We start from the raw sequence: 25,745 nt of genomic DNA, 5'->3' as shown, positions 1-25,745 counted from the left end.
ACATAACTTTCCAAGTTTGTACCGTAATGCCTTTGCTAAGTATTCCAGCCTCCCTTTTTAATACCGTATGGAGAATCTCCCCCAACCAAAGTCCACTGACCGATGTCTGTTGAAAAAAAGCTGCGCACACTGGCCACATCGATTGTGTGTGAGAGGGAGGGAGTGGGGGTGGGGGGGCGGGATGATAAAAAAAAAAAAAAAAAAAAAAAAAAAAAAAAAAACAGGACAAGATATGCATATAAAAACACAAAAATATAAGATGAAATACACTTATAAAACTGCAAGCGTTTTTTTTTTGTCATCTGTTGTGATGTTGATGTCGTTTTCTGCATCCAGAAGGGAGCGGCTCCTCAGTGTGGGGCGAAGAGGTCAGAGGTCACCGGCGAGGCGTGGCAGGGGGGGAGGAGGCCAAAGGTCCCAGGCAGAGTCGAGTGCCCCGAGCAGAGAGATGAGGAGGAGGAGGAGGAAGGTGGGGAACCTCTATCGCCCAGTCACTCAGTCTGAGAGAGGAAGGGAAGACAGACAGGTGAGCAATCCATCTGGAGAAGCCTTTAAAACGCACAACATCGGGTCAGATACTTATTTAGTGACAATGCAATGACTAATATTAAACATTTTATACAAAATACTGCACGTAAAAAAACATAGGATCAGCTCCGGCACATTGGCTACACTATAATGTATTACGAGTAGCTCTTGTTTGTAGGCAGTCCTTCCAGAAAAATGCAGAATTGTTTTGTGATTGTTGCGGGCAAAAATCCTTGATTATGTGGCACATTTTCTTAAAAAAATGCGATAGAATATGCTATATGATATTTATGCAATTTTATGCGATGAAATTGCGGGAACTTGCAAAAACTGCGGTTTGATGAAAAAGAGAGAAAAAAATGTGATTCTCCCTCCCCCACCCCCCTCCAACACCCTGCTTTTCGATGATGTTCACTTCGCGTAATTATGTCACTTCATAATGTTCCCATGGCAACGGGGGAAAATGGCTGCTCTTGTGTAAAGTAAACGCAACATTTTTCAAGTTTTTTGCAACGGAAATGCGGGGATTAGGAAATCATGCAAGCCCCGCATATTTTGCGTGGAAATCGGCAATTTATGCGGCGAAAGTGCGAAAAAATGCCCCCCCGCATAAATATACCGCCTTTGGCTGATTATGCGTTGAATTATGCAATCGCATAAACGCGTTTTTCTGGAGGGACTGGTTAGGGATGTAACGATGCATCGTGAATCTGCTACAAATCAATTTAAAATGGGTAAAGATTACAACCTCAGATGAAAAAACAATACTATTTGCGATGCGATTTTTAAAGAGCCCAGGGCGTGACAGAGCAGGGAACGTTAGCCTGCCGTTAGTAGGGTTAGGCAGCGTTTTGATATCAACAATTAGTAGAAACGGGTCACATGCTCATTTCACAAATAAGGAAAGTTTTAGTTTGATTTAATGGTGATTTACAGTCTTACAGGGCTTTTTTTTTTAACGTAAAATGAAGCCACACTAGAGCGCTGCAACACAACAAGCGCCTGGCCGCTACGGGAAAAAAAACCCGATTCCAATAAAGAAGCTATTCCACTGGAATCGGTTCTCGATGGCCAGCCCTAACTGTCTAAGCCGGCTGAAACAAGATGCCGATGGCTAAACGGTGTAAAGTGTGGCTGACTCAATTATTCACCCTACGTAAGCTCTACCTGTTTTTAAATCAAGGCTAATTGGTTATATAGGTAGAGCTTGAATGACATAACTTTCACACAACGAATTCATGCAAAAGTAATTTTTCAAGCAAAAAAAAAAATAAAAAATGCTAAGCTTCTAAATGGCAATTTGCTGCTTTCCTTCTATCCTGAAATTGAAGTGAGCATCTTTTTGGTTTGGGACTTTTGGTCAGACAAAATAAAACAAACAAAAAAAAAAAAAAAAAATAGGTGGTTTAACCCTTGTGTTGACTTGGGGTCACATTGACCCGTTTTCAATTTTTCTTTTATGTCAGAAAATATGGGACGTAGAAATAAGCGCTGGAAATGTGTAGAAGAAAAATTTAACAATTTAAAACATTGGAAAACGCAAAAACAAACTGTGACAAAAAGGCGTCAAAAATGTAGGAAAAAAAAAATCGCTGTTGGATTAAAATCGACAATGACCATAATCTTAAAATTTGTAGCCGTAAAAACAAGTGTACAGAAAAGTGAAAGCTGCTGCGGTTGTTTTCTATTTGCCCGACACACACAGAGCGAACAGCGGTTTCTGACAGTATTAGTTGTTCCTGGACATTTTTGAAGCCAAGTGGTGCCGACTAATTTTGACTGGAATCTGGTCTGGCTTTTGGACTCAGCCTTCCAAACAACACCGCAGAGGAGTAAAAAACCACACTTTTATCACTTATGGGGGAGATTTTTCCGAGGTGTTACGTGGCCCTGCGTGACTCCAGGGTTTTGGAAACAGTGTTTAATATACAACACTAGAAGAAGAAGAAAACAACAACAACACGTTGACATTTTGAAGATGCTAGTTCTTCCGACCTGACAGCTGTGTCTGGGGCTGGGAAATAACCAGCAAACCGCGCTTGGTGAATGAATAGGTCTGCACAAATGTACACAAAAACGGATTTCTTAAAAAAAAAAAAAAAAAAATAAAAAAAAAGGTACTCAAACACAGCTGTGTTATTAAGGAGGCCTAGCCTTTTTATGAGCCTGGTAAAATGGAGAGGATTCTGTCTTTAAATCGAGGTTCTCGTTCACGGTCAGAAAGCTTTTTAAAAAAAGAAGCAGCACAGATGCGAGACGTCTAGGAGCGAGCCGGCGGCTTGGCTCGGACTACTGGCTGTATAAAAACAAATCTGTTTGCCTGGTGAATCAGTGAGCGTGGCCGGTGAACTTTGGATTCAGCCTGTTGCCAACACACACACACACACACACACACACACACACACACACACACACACACACACACACACACACACACACACACACACACACAAACAGTTTGTTTCCTGCCCTGCTATCGTGGCCCCGGCCCGTCAGGTTGGCTGTTTTGGTGCGGCCGAGCGGCCCCAAACGACCCTGGCCGTGGCCGCCGTCCAGCTGGGTTATTCCACTGAGAGCGAGGCTTTGTCCGCCACAACAATGTGAGCAGCACGCCACAATACAGATGCTTTGACAGGGGGGCACTGCTGGAATGCTGCTCCTCTGTTCGTTAGCCACGGGGACGGACGGAGGGATGAACGGACGGACCGATAGAAAGACGGGCGCACGCAGGACACAGGAGGAGGAGGAGGAGTAGTGAGGGTACACAGCCCGAAACACCAAACCAGACTAATAGCCAAAGCTAAGTGACCACAACTCAGGGACCCAGAACAAACCTGGCAACCCAAAAAAAGACAAGAGGAACCTCTTCCTGCTTCATTGACGCACCACAGCCTGTATAAAAGACAGACAGTTCTTAGCCAAAATAAAAGTCAAATACCACGAGTTTGAGACGCACTTTGGAAAAGAACGACAAGATTCAATATTTACTCAGGGGGGGGGGGGGGACCAGCAGAGCTACACATGAAACTGTTCAAATTCAGCCTCCTCTTTTTGGTTTTTGATTCTAACGTGTTTGCTGCAAATTGTTCCTCTTTCGTTGTAGTATACCATGTAGAGGAGTAATTTAGTTGTACCTAACATATATAAAATAATGTACACATTAGATAATGTTTTAATGAATATAGTAAATAATGGTCACCATCCTGTCAATTGTGTTCACATTAAATCTGTGTATTGTCGAATCACTCTGAGCATTTTATTGTGACGCATTGACAGGAAATGCACTGTATTTTTCACAACAATAAAGCACTGACAGAGAGAGACAAAAAGAGACAGAAGAGAGACAGACAGACCTAAAGAGAGAGAGAGAGAGAAACAAAGAGACAGAAGAGAGACAGACACCTAAACAGAGAGAAAAGACATACAGACCAAAAAACAGAGAGAGAGACAGAGACTGAAGAGAGACAGACAGACCTAGAGAGAGACAGAGAGAGAGACAGAAGAGAGACAGACACCTAAACAGAGAGAAAAAAAGAGACAGAAGAGAGACAGACAGACCAAAAAACAGAGAGAGAAAAAGACAGAAGAGAGACAGAGACCTAGAGAGAGAGAAAAAGACAGAGAGAGACCTAAACCGAAAAAAAGAGAAGAGAGACAGAGACCTAGAGAGAGAGAAAAAGAGAGAGACAGACAAAAAGAGACCTAAACAGAGAAAAAAAAGAGACCAAAGAGAGACAGAGACCTAAATAGAGAGAGAGAGAAAAAGACAGAAGAGAGACAGAGACTTAGAGAGAGACAGACAAAAAGAGACCTAAACAGAGAAAAAAAAAGACAGAAGAGAGACAGACAGAGACCTAAAGAGAGAGAGAGAGACAGAAGAGAAACAGAGACCTAAATAGAGAGAGAGAAAGAGACATAGAAAGAGACAGAGACCTAGAGAGAGACAGACAAAAAGAGACCTACAAAGAGACAGAGACAGAGACAGAGAGAGAGAGGGGGGGGGAGAGGGAGAGCAGTCCGAGGTCTCTTGAGTTTGTCTGCAGTCCAGCTGTGAACTTTGATCAAAACAAACTCTCTAAGGACACGGGACCGCCTGAACTGACCGCCGTCAAAAACACACACACACACACACACACACACGCACACACACACACACACACACACACACACACACACACACACACACACACACACACACACACACACACACACACACACACAAAGACACACACGCCACAAAATGGGGTTATAAAAACACTGTTCTCCAAACACTTGCATTAGCTAACTGCTCGTCGGGTCGCTGCAACACAGGCAGGTGTTCAGAGCCGTGTCTGTCTGTCTGTCTGTCTGTCTGTCTGTCTGTCTGTCTGTCTGTCTGTCTGTCTGTCCTTACCCCCATTCACCCACAGCTGGGACAACAGATGAAAGGCATCACGGGAGTGAGCAGCGAGAGTAACGCGTTGACCTGGCACACGCTGCCGTGACAGCTGGGGCCTTTTAAGTGCAGACCGAGGAACGGACTCGAAACTGATCGGTCTAAAATCGTCCCCTCCAGATCTGAATCCCACACACACACCGTGGTTTTAGCTTCATCGTGTCACAGATTCACATTGGATTTAAGATGTCTAGACCAATAGATGGTTTTACTTTTCACCCTTTGACTATTTCAGATAGGATTGGAGAAATCCATGTGACCCTTTCACCTCCATAACGATAAATAATACGGTTACACAGAAGTTGCTGGTTTACCGCTGCCTCGATCGGATAGTTTTTAGTTTGTAGTACACACAAAAAAAGACTAACTAACCGACGGAGGCAGCGGTAGAACAGCGAGGTAAAAAATGACTGTTTGTTAAAAAAAAAGGAGTCTGGCGGCTTTGAAGAGAGCAGAGATAACGTCGGAAAGGGCTGAAAATGTTCCAAATATAGCTTCCACTTATATCTTTTTTTTCCTTAGGGGTCTAAAATGTGTTTAGCTGCCGCCAGGTCCTGCTTCCACAGCAGAACATTAGCTAAGCTTCCGTATCGGTACTCCTGCCTGCCTTTCCCAAACTGGCCGCGTGCCGACCAGCCATCTACCGTAGCTAACACACTCTGGAGAAGTATCTCAGACAATCACACTTCAAAAAGATCCCAAAACGATCCCTTTTTAAGGTCGGCAGCGGAGCAGGAAAACACCTAGGATTTCTGCTAAAACTTCTAATTTCCTGCAGCGTGCCAACCTTTTGCGATTTATTCTAGTGGTTCAAACCGTGCATGTCAAAGGGTCATCAAACGCTACACTAAAAAAAAAAAAAAAAAAAAAAAAAAAGATGAACAAACGGTGCCGTTTTCAAATATACGTCCAGGAAAACATTCAGACTTTTCTAATAAAGTCACCCAACGTCACATTCCAGTAAGCCGAGGGATACTCTAGTAAAAGCCTGCTTTATCATTACCGTGTGTCTGAGGGGGGATAGAAAAGAGAGCTGGAGGAAACCTGAAGGAAGAAGAACACAACATAAAGAAGAAATGGAGGTTTACTGCATGTTGGAGAGAAACCGGAGCCGATCAGTGATTGGGTAATGCTCAGGACTACCCTATGGAATCTACACTTGAAGAGTAACCAAAAACTCGAGACCACATAGCTGACAGTGTTGATGAGACAACATTTCCCCTTTGAGTATGCACTGCAGCACGCTAAGACGCTCCACTCTTTGGCCTCGCCAAGCTCTATCACTGCCGGTGACTTGGTTTAATTTGCACGACTTGAACACCTCGACTGCTCTACTTTAATAATAATAAAATTGCTGCAAAGCGGGGCTGCAAATAATTAATTTCAGTAGCAGTGTCACTCTCTCACGATCAAGACTTTCCAAAAGCCTGACCAAGAGTCTAAAACCCCAAAACCATTACATTTATTATCACGTAAGATGAATAGAAGCAGCAGACTCTGGAAATTTAGAAGCTGGAACAAGAAAACTATGTGGAAAGGACTTTGGAAATGACAGACTTAAGTTATAAAAACGTTCTGAAAAGCCGCAAACTGATCCCACAGACCAACTCCAAATTGAAATTTCAACCTCTGGGAAATTTAAATTGATAAAGAAATTCTTAAATTCAGTCATACCCCAGGCCCGGCGCCAATGAGTCCAGGGTTAGGGGTTCAATTCCCCGTTTAGCTCAATGGACACCAACACTGCCAGGGTTCAGAGATTCCCAAGCTTCTCTGAGCGGGCCACCCATGCTAAAAGCACACCCTAGCACATCAGTGCTTTGGATTTAGGTGCTCATCAAACATTCAAAGTTATTTTAAGATTATTTATTCGCTGAATGGATACTAAAAAGAGAGCGTAAACAACTTCCCTGCGACAGTCCGAATGGCTAAAGTGCCTCGTGTGCATGCGTGATGGTTAATAATTCTAACATCTGTGCAGGGCTCGAGAGTGCGACCACAAATTTGGAAGGGTGCGACTAAGATTTTTCCTAACGTCCTCGCATCCGCTGCCTCTCCACTAACGAAGCGATGTCGTTTATATGGATATGGTTTAATGTTGCGTTACATGACCCATTCCTTCTGGAAAGCCGTGCCTGTGTTTGGATCTCTCCTCCGCGTAGACCCCCCCCCCCCCCATTCACTCACACACGGCCACACGGAGAGACACAGCGCCGCCGGTCCAAACTCCCGACATTTGTCTACAGTTTTAATTGTTATTAACACAGCTGTATATTGTTAAGTATGAGAGAGAAACCTGTATTGGTACCAGTGTTTCCTCTGGTAACTCTCGGTTACTGCGGCCGCCACGGCAAAACACACATTAGAAGTTATTAAATGCAACTAACTTCAGTTGGTTGAGTAATCGCGTGTAAGACGGAGCCTGCTGGATCAGAGTTCATAAAAATGCAGCGCAGTGACGATACAGACATTTCATAGCCGACACAAGACGGGTGTAACGCCACTAATGAGTCAGCCGTCACTCTCTGAGTAGCCTAGCATACGCTTCAGTCCATCGCACTCACTCGGTCTTTCGGTCGTTCTTTTTTTTATTTTCTAAAGATTTCGGCCTTTATTTTGATAGGAAAGCTGAAGACATGAAAGGGGAGAGAGAGAGGGGGGGGGATGACATGTAGGAAAGGGCCGCAGGTCGGAGTCAAACCTCTATATTTACCAACTGAGCTATCTGGGCGTCCTCTTTCTCTTTTAATCAATCAGTCTGTTATTGTTGTTGAAAGCTTATTTAGGAGATTTCTCAGATTTTTTATATATATCCTAGGCTATTTATTTTAAATAACTTTCATTTACATGTGTTGCAGCTGTATATTTTCAAACTGGTAAAGGAAACCCTGTCTTTGATTTTTATTTTAATCACAATCTGTTTTAATAAAAGAGCTTGTGAAAAGAGGCTTTGACTTAAAACTGAACATTTAGCCCACTTTGTAAAAAAATACAGAGCTATATATCGTGTATCGCCATTCGGCGTTACGAGGAAAAATTTGGGTACACCTACATTTTGTGCTGGTGCACCTAAATAAAAAAAGTTAGGCGCACCAGTGCAACCAAGGCAAAAAGTTAGTGTGGAGCCCTGCTGTGGGCACATGTATCTGGCTATTTAGGAGAGAGACCTCTGCATGCAACACACAGATCAAAAAAGGGGTGGGGGGGGGGGGGGGGGGGGGGGGTCCAGTTACGAGCATGCCTCGTACCGGCCCATAAATTCATGTCAGTCTGGAAATAGACTTGTAAATATAGACGGCGGAGGTGGGAACGAGAGAGGAAAGGGCAGCCTTGTACCATCTTCTCTCACATCTCGCTCCCCCCCCCCCCCCTTCCCTCGCTCGCGCTCCAACTGACCCTTTACCGCCTCGTAGCCAGTGTCGGGGGAGGAGGGGGGGAGGTGGAAAAGGGCAGGTTCCCACCGCTGTCAACGTCTCGTGACTGGACTTTAACCTTTTTGCCGTCTTATATTCACCTGATGTTCTTTCCCCATCATCCTCCTGTGTTCCCCTTTCACGTGTTAAAGCTGTACCACACCAACCAAAAACCATTCCGGCACATTTTTTGGCGTTTTGTTACGACGCGTGGAACGTTACAACGTACGCCAAACGCAGACATCCCAAGTTCAAACTAAGCAACGGAGAAAATGTACACTGCTAATAACACCGACCAACATTCAGAGCTGAAACGACTGGGCGATCCATCAATGTACAGAACATGTATCTGCAACTATTTTTTTTTTTTTTAAACCGATAAAAATACACAATATTCTCTAGTTTAGCTTCTTAAACATCTGGATCATGATTTTATGTTCATAATATTTCTTTTTTTTTTTTTAAACAGAATATATTTAACTGTGCAAAAGAGATGTGTCCTCTTATCAAATTGCATTTCATCTTAAATCAAATATAAACAATTACATTTTTAAAACAAATCCCACATCAAAATAACTAAAGAATTAAATATCTGTAAATAAATAAACTCGGAAGACAATGGGCCCTATTTTAAACGATCCAAGCGCACGGCGTGAAGCGCCTGGCGCAGGTGTGTCCGAATCCACTTTTGCTAGTTTGACGTCAAAAAAAAGGGCCCGTGCGCCAGGCGCATGGTCCTAAAGGGTTGTATTTGGTGTCTTCATTAATCAGAGGTGTGTTTTGGGCACAACATGCAATCAACCAATCAGAGATCATCTCCCATTCCCTTTAAAAGCCAGGCACGTTTGGACCTTGGAGCATTGCTATTATGATGGCGGATTTGCACCGTCATATTGTTATTTGTAATCTTTTGCATGTGTGTGCTGCTGTGCGTCTGTGTGTGTATGTAACAAGCATAGTGTGTGTGTGCTGTGCACGAGCCTAGGCGCATTTTATTAATGCACTATTAAAGTAACAATGAAATGCTGCGTTACTGAGTTTAGACCAGGTTTTTGTTGGTCAACGGCGCGATCACTTCCCACTGCCTCAAGATAGCAATACGCCCAGGATGCACCTGAACACACCTCCCTGTAAGACCAGCACGCCCATGGGTGCAAAAATGGGCGCAGGAGCATTTGCTATTCAAACGATGCGGGCGCTGGACGGGAAATTGACAACTGAGTCAGCTTTGCGCTGTGCTGGGTGCAAATTATAATTTCTTTTGTATTTCAACCGCTTGTAATCTTTACACATTTCTATGGATTTTTAACCAATTCCCGGTGCATCGTTACATCCCTACATATATGAAAGTAAACTGAGTTTTGAACTGATACTTGGATAAAACAATGAATTTGAAGACACCAACGAAAAGAATCGTGGGTTGCAGCCCTACCCGACTTTCCAAAACAAAGCAATCTCAAGCGCCGCTTCCGAGGTCAAAAGTTAACCGTTAACCTTGACGTGAAGGTAATTCAGTTTTCTTCAAAGTTTACTGCTCCCATTATTTGTTTCTAGCCCTGGTGTCTCCAGCCTGCTTATCCCTTTAACTCCAGCTGAATTCATCTTTTTTTTTAATCATCTAAAATTCATATAAACGTTTTTTCCGAGTTCACACAACATTTCCTTGACAGCTGGACAGAAAGAGAGTCTGTCCCTCCCCCCTCTCTCCTCTGGGTCAAGGATCCAGGTGTGCCCGTATCAGTTCAACGCCGCAGCTGACAGGAAGTGCATTCCTGAGTGATGATGATGCGTTTACTCCCGGCACCGCTGTACGCCTTGATACACCGCCGCCGCAATTACGGCGCTACATCAAAAGGCCTAATAGCCATGACTCAGCGCGCATAAACCAACCTAGATGCAGACACACTAACACAGACTGAGGGAGGGTGTGTGTGTGTGTGTGTGTGGGCATGCCATGGATTAACATTTCTGAGCGTTACCTTGAACTGAATGAACCAACACACACACTCTTAATGAACCTGCTGGCAGCGGCTGAAAGCAAAAGTACACACCGACAGACGGACAAACACAGTAGGATGTGCTTAAGCGCTTTGAGAGGGAGTTGATCTCCAAACGTTCAGCACTGTAGGTTTGACACACACACACACACACACACACACACACACACACTTTTTCATCTCCGTTCAGCAGCACGATATACAGATGAGTCAGTCGGTGTTCGCAGAGAATCCTGACTCATGCAAACACACACGACGCCAGACAGACAAATTCGGGAGGGAAGCGAGGGGAAAAAGCGGGGAGCAGAGAGTATAAAAGAGAGAGCTGGGTGAAATAGAAAAAGGAGACTATCAAAGAGGAAGCGAAAGACTGACAACGGAGTAAAAACATCCTCTTTTCTCTTGATCCGTACCCGCTGTCTACCACGCTAATTGTAGCCCTAACACACACACAGGTTTGTGGCACTATCTTTGCGGGGACCCGTCATTGACATAATGCATTCCCTAGCCTCTTACCCTAACCTTAACCATCACTACTAAATGCCTAACCTTAACCCTTACCCTCACCCTAACCATAACCTAATTCTAACCCTAATCCTAAAACCAAGTCTTAACCCTCAGACAGCCTTTTAAACTTGTGTAGTATACTATACTCCCGGTTTTTGGACCCCATGAATATAGTTACGCGCACGCACACACACACACGCACACACACACACACACACACACACACACACTTTGAAGCTGCAGCAAACGTTTCGCACTGCTTGCTAAACGTTCAAAAAAATTCAAGGAAATTTACTATTATTCAGTTTATAACAATACACATTTGATTATTAGTGATCTTTGAAACAAAACAGGTACTAAAAATGGGAGAGATACTTAATGATTTATTTTCACTCCACTAAATTACAGCACTGTGAGGAGTTTCATGTGCCATCGTGCTAACCGCTCCTGCTGAATATATATATATATATTTTTTTTCTTTCCCCAAAGATGCAGAAAAGTGTCTCAAGTGACAGCCTTCCAGCAGACAAAAAGGCGGTCTACACCCACACGTTAAGTACACTCTGCACACACGCTGACACAAAGAAAAACAGCGGCACGTGCACAGACAGGCACAGACAGACGCCAGCGGCTACAAAGACAGAAAGTCAGGGCCTTTTCTTTTTTTGTTTCGGGGGCGATCCGGTCCACACTTGACCTCAGATAAACCTCAGTTCATTCAGCAAGCTAACTGTCTAGCAGTCTGCTTGCACACAAAAACACACACACACACACACACACACACACACACACACACACACACACACACACACACACCTCCAGATGTGCTGCATGTTGGTGCCGAGACTTCAGCTCCCTGGACAGATGCCTTCAAAGACAATGTCTGGCTGCTCAAAGCGCCTGAACGCAGCCCTGTCAAGATCACAGAGACCTGATCCAAAATAGATTCACTAGAGGAGCTGCAAATTGATAAAATGCGTCTAATAATAGCATGCAGCACAAAGGGGATATTTTTTTTCGTCGCTGAAATCCAAAATAACCCAAGCACTTGCTCTCTTTTATTCACATGTAAAAGCTCATACTCCAAAAACACTATAGTTTTCTTGGCTGCTGTGTAAACTCCAGAAAACCAGTCAAAGATTAATTTTTTCCCCCTCCAAATATGATTTTGAAAGTAGAAAAGAGCCTTTAACAATGGCCTGCAGAGAAGACAGACCACATTAAGCATAATTTGGCTGTAGAGCGGCAACGATTAATTGATCAAATCGATTAGTTGTCAACTATTACATTAAATCGCCAGCTATTTTGATGATTGAATATGATGATTGAATATGATGATTGGATGAAAATTCTCCGATTCCGGCTTCTTAAATGTGAATATTTTCTAGTTTCGTCACTCCTCTGTGACAGTAAACTAAATATCTTTTGAGACATTTGAAGGTGCCATCTTGGGCTTTGGGAAACAGTGGATGTGGACATCTTTCACCATTTTAAAGACCAAACAACCGATGAATCAAGAAAATAATCGGCAGATTAATCCAACCAGGCGCACAAACACCCACACACACACACTTGTGTTGACTCACCCTTGGTTGTCGTCGTGACTCCGTCAGATTTGGTGAAGTCTATACTGGCGTAGGCTCCGTTCTCCGGCAGAGGTACCGTCCCCGCCGCCGAGCTCCCGTTGCTGCTACCGGCTCCGGCCATCGCAGCCCCCGTACTGCTCCCGTCCTCCCTCAGCTCCAAGGCGATGTAGTTCAGGCCGTTCTGGTAGCCCACAGACATGTTCCTGCACATTCTGCCGGCTCCAGCCCCCGAGGACGAGGTGGACGCTGGCGTCCCGGAGCCTGCGCCCATTTCCATGGCTCTTACTGGGGCGTGGGGAGGCGGCAAGTCCCAGAGACCCTCCATGGACACCCACGTGCTGTCAAAAGACGCCGAGCTGGCCCATCTGGAAGCCTGACCCTCCGTTAGGTAGGAGCCGTTGGGGGGCGGCCGCGGGGTGCGCGGTTGACGACGAGGGGGCAAGTCCTCCTCCTCCTCCTCCTGCGGAGGGACTTGAGTTAGAGGAGGAGAATGTCTCTGAGCTGTGTCGCCGCCTGCCTTGGGGGTCGGCCCGAACCACCTTGGGCTCCAGCTGTTGCGTCGGCGCCCGCCCTGGGCTCGGCGGAGGGAGAGGGGGGGAAGCGGCGGAGGGAGCGTGGCCGTAGCGGCCCTCGATCACGCGGAGATGCTGCAGCATGGCCGTGGGGCTCGTTTGCGGCCTGTCGCCCCTGCTGAGGTTGAACGTCATGTCCGTGTAGTCGTCCCCCGTCGACCTCCAGGGGCCTCCGGCGGGGACTGCGGGGGAGGCCAGCGCCCCGGGGTTGCTAGCCAGCGGCCGGATGTAGCTGGGCGGGTTCCAGGGGGCGACGAGGCTGGCTCTGGGCGACTGGTTCTTCCCCAGACAAACGGCGTCGTCCTGCTGCTCTGCCGCCGCCACCTCCACGCTCATGTAGTCCTGGTGAGGGGAGCGACGGCGGTCGCTGGATCCCAGGGAAGGCGCTTCGTCTTGGGCAGAGAGAGGGTAAGCGGGGGGCTGTTGCTGGTGGGGGTAGTGATCCCCAAACTCTATGTTGATGTACTCCCCGGGACTGGAGGGCCCTTCGGATGAGCCGACAGTCGAGGGGACCGAGGAGCCTGCGGAGGGCTCGCTCACCCGCAGTGGGCCTTGGAAACTTCTTCTGCCTAAAGGGAGGAGGTTGGGCCTCGCGGCGCGTCGGTCCGCCACCGCTGCGGTCGTATGGTGAGCTCCGTAAGGCGGGGGTGGGTGAGAGGGGGTGGAGGTGCTACTACCTCCTCCGCCGCCACCCCTCTTCTCTGGCGTGGACGCGGTGGCAACAGACGAGTAGACTGGCTTGGCAGGAGAACTCATGGGAACGTACTCCCCGTACTCCTTCTCATCCCTCTCTCGGGTGGGAGCCTTGTAGGAGCGAGGGAGGGAAAAATAAGGGCTGTAAGACTTTGTGGGGCCCTCCGGTGTGCCCGATGTGTAATAGCCACCGCTCGCTTCGTTTGAGAGCTTGCGCCCCGCGCCGCTACAGTACGACATGTCCATATATTCCCCATTCTCAGGTCTCTCGGCTATGCTGTCGCTCCCGCTGGCCCCTGCCGTGCTGGAGTTGCTGTGAGGGCTGGGGGAGGCCTGCCCTGGGGACGGGGAGCCGCCGCCGCAGCCTGGGAGCATCATCATGTAGCCGTGGGAGTCCGCCGAGGATTGGGGCTGGAGCTGGTGGTGGCGGGCGGAACGGGGACCTAAAGCCGGACTGTGGAACTGAGGGGAGTAAGAGCTGGGTTGCATAGGCATGTAGTCGGGGGGAGTGTCGTGCGGCGACGCGGCCACGCCGCACATCATGGGCATGTAGCCGCTGTCTTCCTTGGCAGAGGAAGACGAGGAAAGGGGCGGACGCTCGCCGCCGGACTCCATCTGGGAGAGCGTGGAGGGACGGCTCTGTTGGCTGTGCTCCGAGCAGGAGCTGTAGTCCGAGCGGAGCGAGGAGGAGGAGGAGGACGGCCCGCCACGGAGCAGCCCGCTGACAAAGGGTAACACAATATCCGACCCCTCGTCCAACGAGAAGTTGGTCTGGGTCATTTTCTGGTAAACCGCCACTCCCGAGCCGCCGGTTGCACCACCGGGGGGTCTGGAGAAAGAGTGCGTCCTGTTCCTCAGCGACGACGAGGACGATGAAGAAAAGCGGTCGTCCTCTGCCGTCGACGTGCTCTCGTCCCGCGGCGTGTCCCCGCCGCTGTTGTTTCCAGAGCCCCCGCCGGTGCCGAAGACCTCCCGGTTCCAGCCCATGGCCATGTAATCATTCAAACAGTTCTCTTCTCTGATCGGCGGCGTGTTGCCCAGCGAGTCCGGCGTGTTGCTACGCACCCGGAAGTACCGGAAGTCGCCGGGGCTGGAGCCGTACTCGTCCGAGGAGTTGAAGCCGCCGTCGGACGGCGAGCCGCATATCGAGGCGCTCGACGGGCGGGTGAGCGTGTCGGAGACGGAGCCGTGGCCGCTGCTGGAGGAGACGCTCACCGGGCTGGTGGTGGAGGGGAAGTGGGAGACCGGCAGCGAGGCGGAGCGGGCGTGGTAGGTGGACGACGAGCCCGGGACGGCTCTGACGTAGCGCCCGCCGCCTGTGGTCGTGCCAGCGTTTCCCGTGGCGACGCCACTCCCGCCGCTGCTGCCGCCGCCGCCGCCGCCACCTGCCTCCTGACGACCGTGGTGGGCCCGTGCAGAGTTGAGGTGAACCAGACTTCCTGTGACGGAACGGAACGGCCGGTTCATCGTCCCCTCGCCCTCGCTGGAGGTCCGGAAGCGATAGCCGCTGGCCCCGGAGCTCTTACTCGACGGCGGCGTGCCCACGACCGACTCCGTCCTCGACCGCCTCTGCAGTCCCGTCTGGCTCGGCGGCAGGTTGCCCAGGTGGCGCCGCGTCGTGATGAACGGCATGGGGTTGGAGCCCGACGACTGGCTCTTGCTCCTGGGCCGAAACTCTGCAAACGCTTTCAGGGCTTTCATGGTCTCCAAGATGGTTTCGTGCATGTTCTGGGCCACAACCGAATCGTCCACCTGCATCCATATCTCCCCGGGCCCAATAGAGGAGGAGCGGCCCACCTCGATGAAGAAGAAGCTTTCCGAATGTCCACAGCGTCTGATGTTCATCAGCTGAAGGTTAACACAAGGGGTCTCAGAGTTCAACTTTACGAGGTGAATGGTTTTAGTCGAGAGGCAAAGCCGGTAAACACCTGTGAGGTTTTTAGTTTGACCCAGTCCTTTAGGCTTCACGTTCACCTGCCACACCTCCTTAAACACGGTACCGGGGGTGACCGTACCGTATCCATCATCTAAATCATCAGAGTCCACGTGCCCTTTCTTGCCCTCGCTCATCAACTCGCTGACGGCTACGTACCAGTCCTCTTGCTCCTGCTCGTTTTCCGCCACAATGGCAAAGTACTCGTCCTTAGTGTAAAGGGCAATGAGGTGTTTGTTTTTGGAATCCGCCCTTTTGTTTACCGTGAAGCACTGGTAGAGGTAAATAACCCTTTTCGGGGGAGAAGGGGCGGCCGCGGCGGCGGCGGCGGCAGCAGCAGCAGAGCGCAGGCTGTTCCTGAATTTCTTCTCGCTGTCGTAGTACTCCAGGCGGCTCGGCCCGAGGTGGCTGGCAGCCCGAAGCACAAAAAACCTCTTGTGTCCGTGTTTCTGCTTTCTCAAATAGCCACATTTTCGAATATCGTCCACAACGTCAGAGGTATTAGTGACGTTCACAGCCGCGTATACTTGGCTGCTGCTGCTGCTGGCAGCGGGGTCCTCGGCGGTTTGTACCTGGCTGAGGGACGAGGAGGAGGCGGCTTTCCTGCCCGGGGACTCTGCGATGTTTTCTCCGGCGAGATGCTGCGGAGCCAGCTGGTAGTGATGGTGCTGCGGTTGATCATTTGGTGGGTGGTGGTGGAGAAGGTTGGAGGGCGGCAAATGTTGATGGAAGCGAGAGCCGCCGCCGCCGCCACCGCTGCCGCCTCCTCCTCCTCCGCTATTAATTAACGGGGAAGGGGGTTCCCCGACCGAGCCGTCTCCGTTCGCGGATTTCGTCCCCACGTCCCTCTGCTGCGTCTCCACCATCAACATCGCTGCCTTGCCTTCCTGGTAATTCGTGAAATTTGCCATCAGGGAACACAATCAAAGGTCACTTTACTAGCAAGCTAATCCGAGTGGACCTAGACCCCATTCTTGTTTTTGGGAGACGAGCTCCCGAGTCCAGCTAGGCCAGCTAACGTTGACTCGCTCAGATTTGCTAAATCCTCACGGACCGGCTTTGTTATACCGTCAAAAGAAACAAAGTCCCTTCACCGTTTCTTAGCAGCGAAGCAGGTTATTCCAAAGCGGGCGTTTTCACGATATCAATCCCACCGTGTGCAACATGACCACGCTCGGCCGTGTTTCTATAATCGGGAGGATCCGGCTAGCTCGGTTAGCAATCCTTTCCCTTCTCCTCCTGTACACATCTCTACGGGCCACAGCACAAACAACACATGATCCCTCTGCGTCACACACCAAACGGGAGGAACAAAGAGTCAGACACGGGCTCTGATTGGTCCATCAGTGTGACTGACATTCCACGACAGCCCTGCCAGCCAATCGCTGTAAGATATTAGTGTTTGCGTCAATAGCCGTGACCAATTGCGTCGCACAGAGTTTTATTGAAGTTAAAAATAAGGCGGTGACTTTGTAAGGCTGATCTGGAGTCTGACGTTAGCGGTTTCTATTAACTTTACACGGAGAAAGCTGTTTCCAGAGCTGCAGACAAGCCAAAGAGCCACCCGGATTCTTCCCCCTGTCGCTGTGAGCAGACACAGGTCTTTGGTCAAGATTTTGGCAATGGTGGAAAATGTTCTCAGTAAAAAAAAGTGTAAAAATACTACAAATAATATATCATAATTTGTTATGTGATTTCTACTTTGCATTTATAAATTAAATCTGCAAAGTAACTAGTAACTAATGTTGTCACATAAATGTAGTGAAGTAAAAAGAACATTAGCTTAATAATAATAAACTCTGAGATGTGGAGTACAAAGTAGCATTAAAAAAAGGTTTCTAGGTAAAAGCAGGTTTGAAAAGATAAGTTTTAGTTTTCTTTTTAAAGTTATATAAGCTCACTGTACTTCAATGAGCAGGTAACATTTTTAAATCGAGTATTTCTACATTGTTGTTGTCACTTAAAATGATCTGAAAAGTGTAGACAAATTAGTAGTAAAATGTGTGTTAACCTGCAGGAAGAATTTGAATGTAATTTACTCCACATAGGCCACATCTAGCCATCTGTTGCACATTGATTTATTATCAATGTTGTGCATGTAAAACCTTATTCTGCAAAGTTACATGTTACCACAGTTGTCAAATAAATGCAGGAGGAAAAAAACACTGTTTCTGTTTGAAATGTAGTTACAAAATGAACATTTTAAAAAGTACTTCTTCAGCAGACACTATATTATTCCGTGTTATAGAATTACCTGTTTTTCGTCCCTTTTTCTCTCTTTTCCACCTGTTGATAAAAGCTTGGATCTTTCACCCATACGCTGAGGACACTAACAGCTCCTCAAACGTTGGACCTCTTGCCTGTGGGGCCTGAGGTTTACTAAAACACACTGCTGCTCCAGTTATACGAGAATCCGCTGATGAGTTTGATGACTGTCCAGCCACAAGTGTCAGAGAGGCCTGCGTCCTCTATACGTCTAACGGCCAAACCAGACCCGCTTTGGCACAGCTGATGAATTCAGATCAAATCCAGGTTTGTTTTACGCCGTGTAGTCTGGATCAGCAGAAGTACATTTCCTGGATCATTGCCTGAAATCCGGCACGCCCCTCGCCTTCAGCTCTCCATGTGTTGCCGTTCTTTGGAAAACAACAAACTTTGAGCTAGCAAGCTACACGCTACGTACACTCCTTAAAGAACATTTAGAATGTGCAACAAGGCATGTCTGCTTGGTTCTTTCTGGGAATGATTGAAAAGATTTACTAAAGAATATGTTTATGGCATTTACTCTAAAACTGGGATGTTTTGAGACCGATTGGTGGGATTGTTGTGGACGGAGATACACTGGTCAGAGCCAATGAGGTTGTACTGTACTGTGTAACAGTTAACTTCATTCAATATTGTATGTGGCGTTTTCTTTTGCGGGGTGCAAATGTTCCACCAAAACAAGTTCCTTCCTGAGACTATTTTGCAGAGCCACCTTTTTTTTTGTCCTATCCCCAGAATGTATCTGTGGTGTAGCCAGACTTTACTCCACAGCGCTGTGGAGATAATTCTGGCAATGTGAGACTATACGCCATGCCATCTTCTGCATCTGCCATCCACCACACTTGGAACACTTTTTTTTACCTCAGGCTGCTAATTAAGAGAGCATGCATGTGCGTGCGGCAGCCGAGACTCGAGCCCCAGCTGTTTTTTCCATGTGAAATAGAGATAGAGTAGAGTAGTTGAGGAGGACTCCCCGCTCTGCCCAGAGGAGGTATCTGAGTTCTTCCACGCCTCAGAGAATGCCACGCTCGGCTTTCCCGGCCTCTACTACACTCCGCATCCAACAATGTCCTGGACGCTTTTATCCCAAACACCTTCTGGTATCATAAGTGGGATCATGTGTAGTGCAGCTGACCCCAGTGGGAAGCGTGTACCCTTCAGCCGGGCAGAACCGGTGCCGTGTTTTAGAAACCACCTGTCAGTCTGCCTCGGGATCTGTCACTGCAAACTGCCATTTTCACTTATTGCAAATGTATCTCTGTCCATGTTCGAGCCATTCCATTGGCAACCAGTGTGTGACCAGGGGCGTAGTACACAATTCTGGGCCCTGCAGAAAGGCATTCTCTAATGGGTCCCTTCCCCACATCCACAGCTATTCATTCTAGCATCTTTTTGTACTCAACTTTTGACAACCCTGTGTGTGACGCTGGGGGTTGCCATAGTTTATGAAAGTGTGTGCTAATTGCGACAGGTGTCTTGCGCACATAGAGTCGACAGTTTTTTGACCGTGGAAAACATGAGATGGTGTTTGAGTTATTGTGTTTTTGAGTTTTTGTTATAATGACTAAAACAAATTCTCATTTTTACTTTTGCCAATTGGAGGTTATGTTTTCGGTTTGTTTTGTCTATCTGTTAGCAGGATAACGGAAAAACTACTTGTCCAATTTTCATGAAACTTGGTGGAAGGGTGTAGCATGGGCCAAGGAAGAACCCATTACATGTTGGAGGTTGGAGTATTATAAAAAATCTACCAATCCTAGCGTGAAATGAACCGGACCGACTGGCTATTTGAAAAGCAACATCCTCTGATTTTACCCTCTTGCATAAGCCTGTTTCCCTCGCTCACCCTTTCACCTCTTTAACCTCGTGTTACGGAAAAACTTGGACAGCATTGTGACAGCCGGAATACCAGCCCTTCCAATCTCTCCCACAATGACGGCTAGCTACCAGTCGAGCCGACGGGCAACCCAACTCTTCCCAGGGGGGAAACGTCAGCTGCTTTTCAGAGGAAGCCTGGTTCTGCTAAAACTCCGTCCATCTGGCGTGAGACCAGTCAGACCCACGGAAGCCCCTTCGTCCTTTCATCTCCTAACTCCGCTTGCTGCGAGAATAACTGAACTTATTTAGCCTTCAACCTTTCACCTTGTTTCTGTCTCACTTCTAAAGAAAAATGGAGGAGCATTTCAGGTTCTGCTTGTGCCTCTGAAATTCTCCGGAACCTCGAATTCTGTTTATTTCTCTCATTCCCTCAGAGAAACATATAACACACCCTCGCTTAAGGTTGAAATTTAAAAGACATTTTTTATTGTAACAGTGACGGCATTACTGCTGAGTAATATTCCAAGTAATAGGTGCGGTCAAGTCGAGCACTAGACTTCTAAATAAAACAAGCTGTTCCGTGATAATTCCATGAGAGTGATGACACAGCAGCTAGTGTTGTTTATAGACAACAGAGAATAAAGAGAGAGAGAGAGTGTGTGTGTGTGTGTGTGTGTGTGTGTGTGTGTGTGTGTGTGTGTGTGTGTGTGCATGCAGGTGTGTCGGACTGGGGTGGGAATGGCCTGAGTACCCAGGGCCTTCATGTGAGGAGGGCCCAAAAAGATGCTAGAATGAATTGCTGTGGATGTGGGGAGAATGCCTTTCTACAGGACCCAGAATTTTTTGGTGTGTGTGTGTGTGTGTGTGTGTGTCAGTCAAACTGGTAGCCCGGTTGTTGGCTTAATAATGCAAATTTTCCTCGCCACGTCCAGTAATTTCTTTAGTAGCTTTGGACAATGATTGACGTCAGTTGTCTGAATCTGTAGACACACGAGAGGCCAGTACTGCCTGTAAACTACTACATACCTTTCTAGCAATTCAATATTTCTCAGTACGGTCTAAATTGAGACATGGCAAACTGTAATAACCCATGTTCTTTCGATTGAATTTCAAGCACGACTACGTTCTTTTTTTTCTCATCATTTCTTAGTATTGTATAGCTTTAAAGCTCAGAAGGCTGAATGTGCGTCAATATCAACTGACACGAAATTAAGGTTGGCCGACCATACGATGAGTAAGTTCAAGTTAGCCTCCGATTCGCAGCTTCTGATTTTGTAAGGTTTAAGAGAAACATGACTTACATTTGTCAGCGAGTGATCCCCCCCCAATTTCTGCATCCCTTAGTGTTGTGAACGTATGTTAGACATTTCAGGTAAAGCAAGAAAGGGAGATTTCGCAGATTTTTTTTTAACATTAAGACCCGTGAAATCTCCCTTTATTGCATTTCGCACTCACTCTCTGGAATAATGTAGTCCTGCTCTGACAAGTCTAGGTATAGCCTATAGTGCTTTTCGATCTGGTCCAACGTGGGCTACAAAAAAGAAAAAACTTGATTGCGTTTTCACAAATTAAATAAAGGCTCAGTCACTCAGCAATGTAGCCTATGTCATCTTTCCCTTAACCTTAACTTCCCTTAACCCTGAGGTCTTATCCTGTTTCAAAAGTTTTCAAGACCTTTGTTAGTTCAGTTTTGTGTTGCAATGATGCCATGTGCCATGTGATAAATCTGCTGCCAGGAGGTATCTCAGCATACACATGCATACAGTTTATCCCTAATTGATATTTTAAAGTGATTCAAACTTTGTCTAAGCTAAGATCGAGCAGGGCATGTCCTCGGTGATATTATTTAAAAAACATGGAGGGTTTAAATGACCTGAAGAGACAAACAAACACTACAGATGTCGGGGGTTTTAAGGCTCATTCTACGGTTTTATGTAAAATATTTTTTTACTGTTTTTGGGCAGATGATAGGGGCCCAGTAGCTCATTTCTTCTAAACCAAAGGTGACCGAGCTTTCTCTGTCGCTGCTCCCAGTCTCCTGTCATGTTCCGCAATTTTTTTTCCAAAATGTAAAGACCCTAACTTTTTTTTACACTGCTTTTAGTTCAGTTTGAGGCTGCTTGGCTTCTGTTAAGTCCACTCTTGACTTATGTTCGAATCCCTGTACTGCTTTTAATCTATTGTTGATTTGATTCATTCTCTCTCAACTGCACCTTTCTTTACTTGACTTTGGTTTTATCATGTCAGTTGTATTGTTTAACATTTTGTATTCTTGCTTGTTATGCACCTTTTTAATCTTAGCAGATTTTAAACCATCTGCCTGCTCTGTAGCCTATAAATAAAGATGACATGACTTGACTTATTATCGCCCCGGGGCCCCAAGCAGGTTCATAAGGCCAAGTTTGCTCCTCCTAGTAGTAAAGTTGGCAGCTCACCTGGCAACTCAAGTGGCAGCTCACCTGGCAGCTCACCTGGTAGCTCGAGTGGCAGCTCACCTGGTAGCTCACTTGGTAGCTCGAATGGCAGCTCACCTGGTAGCTCACTTGGTAGCTCAAGTGGCATCTCACCCGGTAGCTCACTTGGTAGCTCAAGTGGCAGCTCACCCGGTAGTTCACCTGTTAGCTCACCTGGTAGCTCACCTGTTAGCTCACCTGGCAGCTCACCTGGCAGCTCAAGTGGCAGCTCACCTGGTAGCTCAAGTGAGCTCACCTGTTAGCTCACGTGGTAGCTCACCTGGTAGCTCACCTCTTAGCTCACGTGGTAGCTCACCTGGTAGCTCACCTGGCAGCTCACCTGTTAGCTCACCTGTTAGCTCACCTGGTAGCTCACGTGGTAGCTCACCTGGTAGAGCGTGCGCCTCACGTACTAAGGCTCGGTCCTTGCCGCAGCGGCCGGGGTTGATTCCGATCTGCAGCCCTTTGCTGCATGTCATCTCCCTCTCTCTCTCCTACTTAGCTTTCTTCAAGCTGTCCTGCCCAAAAACTCATCTTAAAAAAAACAAAAAACAAAAAGTAGTAAAGTTTACAGAATAACAAACACATTGTTGAAACTGACTCGGATTTACATAGACCCATATTTGTTTAGCTTCTTTTTTGCTTCTTGTATTGTTTATTTAGTTAGTTTCTTCTTGTTTCTTCCCATCTTCATGGCCAACTTGTGATTTAACTTGATTGTTTACATGCTGACAGCGGCCTCTGCTGGTCAGGGTTGGGTCCTACAGTCGATCTTCCGCTCCTATTGTACTCGCAACAAAGGAGCAGAACACACACACACACACACACACACACACACACACACACACACACACACACACACACACACACACACACACACACACACAGGAAACACAAAGGAAAGCATGCTTCCCTTTGTTTCACACAGTCTGTTATTTCAGAACAAGCCCAGTTGCGACACTGCTGCTGTTGTTGACAATTTAAACTGACACTTTCTTTATTCAACTGAGAACAAATTGTTAAAACCTGGACATTTGCTAAATGTTTTTGCGATAAAACATTCCAACAAGTATACCAATCTAACTTTGACCTCTGAACTGTTCATGATACAGTGAAGGCAGTTAGGTAATTATTGGATGTATTCAGAAGTAGGGACGGAAGGATACACTCAACTCACGATTTGATACGATTCGCGATTTGTTTTAAATCCACGACACGATTTTCTCAGGATTGTTTTTAACAGAATGAGCTGCAGACAAATGAGTAAAAAATATTTCTTTATTCATATTAACTGTGCAAAACAGCCGATTTGTCTTCAAATCAAAAGTGCAAGTGAAATAAATAAAAAAATAAGTATAATTAGGTGTTTAAAACAAATCCAACATCAAAATAACTAAAGAATTACTGATAAATATATCTTCAGATAAATTATCTAAGCAGAAGTAGTGACATCTGAAGTCAAACATTCTATATCTAAAGTAGATTACGCGTCAGGACGTTTAAAAATTGCATCGCGATTCTTTTTTTTTTTTATCTCAACAGGTTTGTTTTCATTTCTGACCGATTCACAGTGCATCGTTACATCCTCAGTATGTAGTGGTGGTAAACTGAAACTACTGGAGTTGCAAAAACTGCAGTTTCTCTACAGTTTGAATGTTCAGTTTAGGTTATTTTAGTTCTTTAATTAAACATGTGCTTTGCTCTCTTACATTCAAACCGAATACAGTAGAAATATATTGAAAGTGTGGTCGTGTTCAACACTTGAAGTACGTCAACGTTGCGCTTTTGTTGTATTGCGAAAAATCACATACAACAACACGATTGTTGTTCTTCTTGTCTACATAAAACCACATTGTTGTGTCCTAGCAGTTTGATTTTAAACAGTTTATTTTTGGTACTTTTATATATTTCTTCTAGATTCACTTTGTCTCAAATTCTCGTGTTTGTTCTTCTGCCACAGGGTCGAAAAACTGTTTATACCCAACCCAGTATCTCTTCTCCTCAGCTTCTTTCCTGCTTTTCTGTCCTTCTTTCCTCTTCTTACTTGTCCTTTCCTCTCCTCACTTTCTTGTCTCCTCTCCTCTTTTTTCCCTTTCATTTCTTCTTCTTTCTTTTCCGTTTGTCCCACTCATCTCTACATTTTCCCCCTTTCCTTCCTCTCCTCTTTTATCCTCCTCTCTTCTGTTTTAAGGGCTTGACTTTCGTCGTATTTATGATGAAAAATGTTGCTGCTGCGAGTCCGATCAGACCGCAGCAGATCACGTTGACATGAATAATCCACGTCCCATTCCTCAGTATTCTCTAATCTTTCCAATCCACATTCCTCCTTATTCTATATCACTAGAGCATAATCTATACTAACCCCTTCCTGGCCCCGAGCAAACTGCCATTAACGCCTGGATAATCCGCTGATGATCCCAGCTCCGTAGCTCGGACACACCACAGCTTGTTGGCAGACACACACAGACACACACAGACACACACACACACACACACACACACACACACACACACACACACACACACACACACACACACACACACACACACACACACACACACACACACACACACACACACACACACAAGAGAGATCTTCACGCCGAATTTAAGCACCAAAAGATTTATTGCGATGTTTATCAGGCAGGTTTGGTTACAAAAGTGAAGAGGACTCGACAATAAAATCTAAATCTAATTTCTTACCTACATCCAGGATCATTTTAATTTCAATTCCAACTATAAGCACCAAATTAAACTGTTGAAATAACTGCCCGATTCTGACATAAAGTCACATTTACATCAACACAGGGCCGGTAAACAAAATCAAACATTAAAATAGAGCTACAAGATGGAGAATTTCTTTTTGCTAATATCAACAACTTGGTACCACAGAAGACAAGATGCCAAATTCCTCCACAAACAAGGACTTAAAAATCATACTCATCTCTGTTTCCTCATATTTCCCTCTCAGTTTCCTCTCCTTCTCTTCTTAATTTCCCTCTGTCTCCCTCCTTCCTTCTTAATTTACCTCTGTTTCCCTCCTTCCTTTTTAATTTCCCTCCGTTTCCTCTCCTTTCCTTCTTAATTTCCCTCAGTTTTCCTCCTTCCCTTCTTAATTTCCTTGTCAGTTTCCTCTCCTTCCATTCTTAATTTTCCTCAGTTTCCTCTCCTTCCCTACTTCATTTCCTTAAATTTTCCTCCCTCCCTTCTTAATTTCCTTGTCAGTTTCCCCTCATTCCCTTCTTAATTTCCCTCAGTTTTCCTCCTTCCCTTCTTAATTTCCCTCAGTTTTCCTCTTTCCCTTCTTAATTTCCTTGTCAGTTTCCTCTCCTTCTCTTCTTAATTTCCCTCAGTTTCCTCTCCTTCCCTACTTAATTTCCTTCAATTTTCCTCCCTCCCTTCTTAATTTCCTTGTCAGTTTCCCCTCATTCCCTTCTTAATTTCCCTCAGTTTTCCTCCTTCCCTTCTTAATTTCCCTCAACTTTCCTCTTTCCCTTCTTAATTTCCCTCAGTTTTCCTCCTTCCCTTCTTAATTTCCCTCAGTT

General features: G+C 46.3%; 1 protein-coding gene across 1 annotated transcript; it reads right to left on the bottom strand.

The window, feature by feature from the left end:
- Window positions 1-250: 250 nt before the first annotated feature.
- Window positions 251-17,022, bottom strand: irs4b (insulin receptor substrate 4b). The gene is made up of 2 exons (XM_028564648.1): window positions 12,467-17,022; window positions 251-500 (listed from the first exon to the last, which is right to left on the bottom strand). Exon 1 carries the CDS (start codon window positions 16,573-16,575, stop codon window positions 12,808-12,810), a length of 3,768 nt encoding a protein of 1,255 aa, XP_028420449.1. The 5' UTR covers window positions 16,576-17,022; the 3' UTR covers window positions 251-500; window positions 12,467-12,807.
- Between the last annotated feature and the right edge of the window lie 8,723 nt (window positions 17,023-25,745).

The sequence above is a fragment of the Perca flavescens genome, chromosome 19, assembly GCF_004354835.1.
Source record: "Perca flavescens isolate YP-PL-M2 chromosome 19, PFLA_1.0, whole genome shotgun sequence".
In the NCBI taxonomy this organism is placed as follows: domain Eukaryota; kingdom Metazoa; phylum Chordata; class Actinopteri; order Perciformes; family Percidae; genus Perca; species Perca flavescens.
This window is presented reverse-complemented; position numbering and strand designations above follow the sequence as displayed.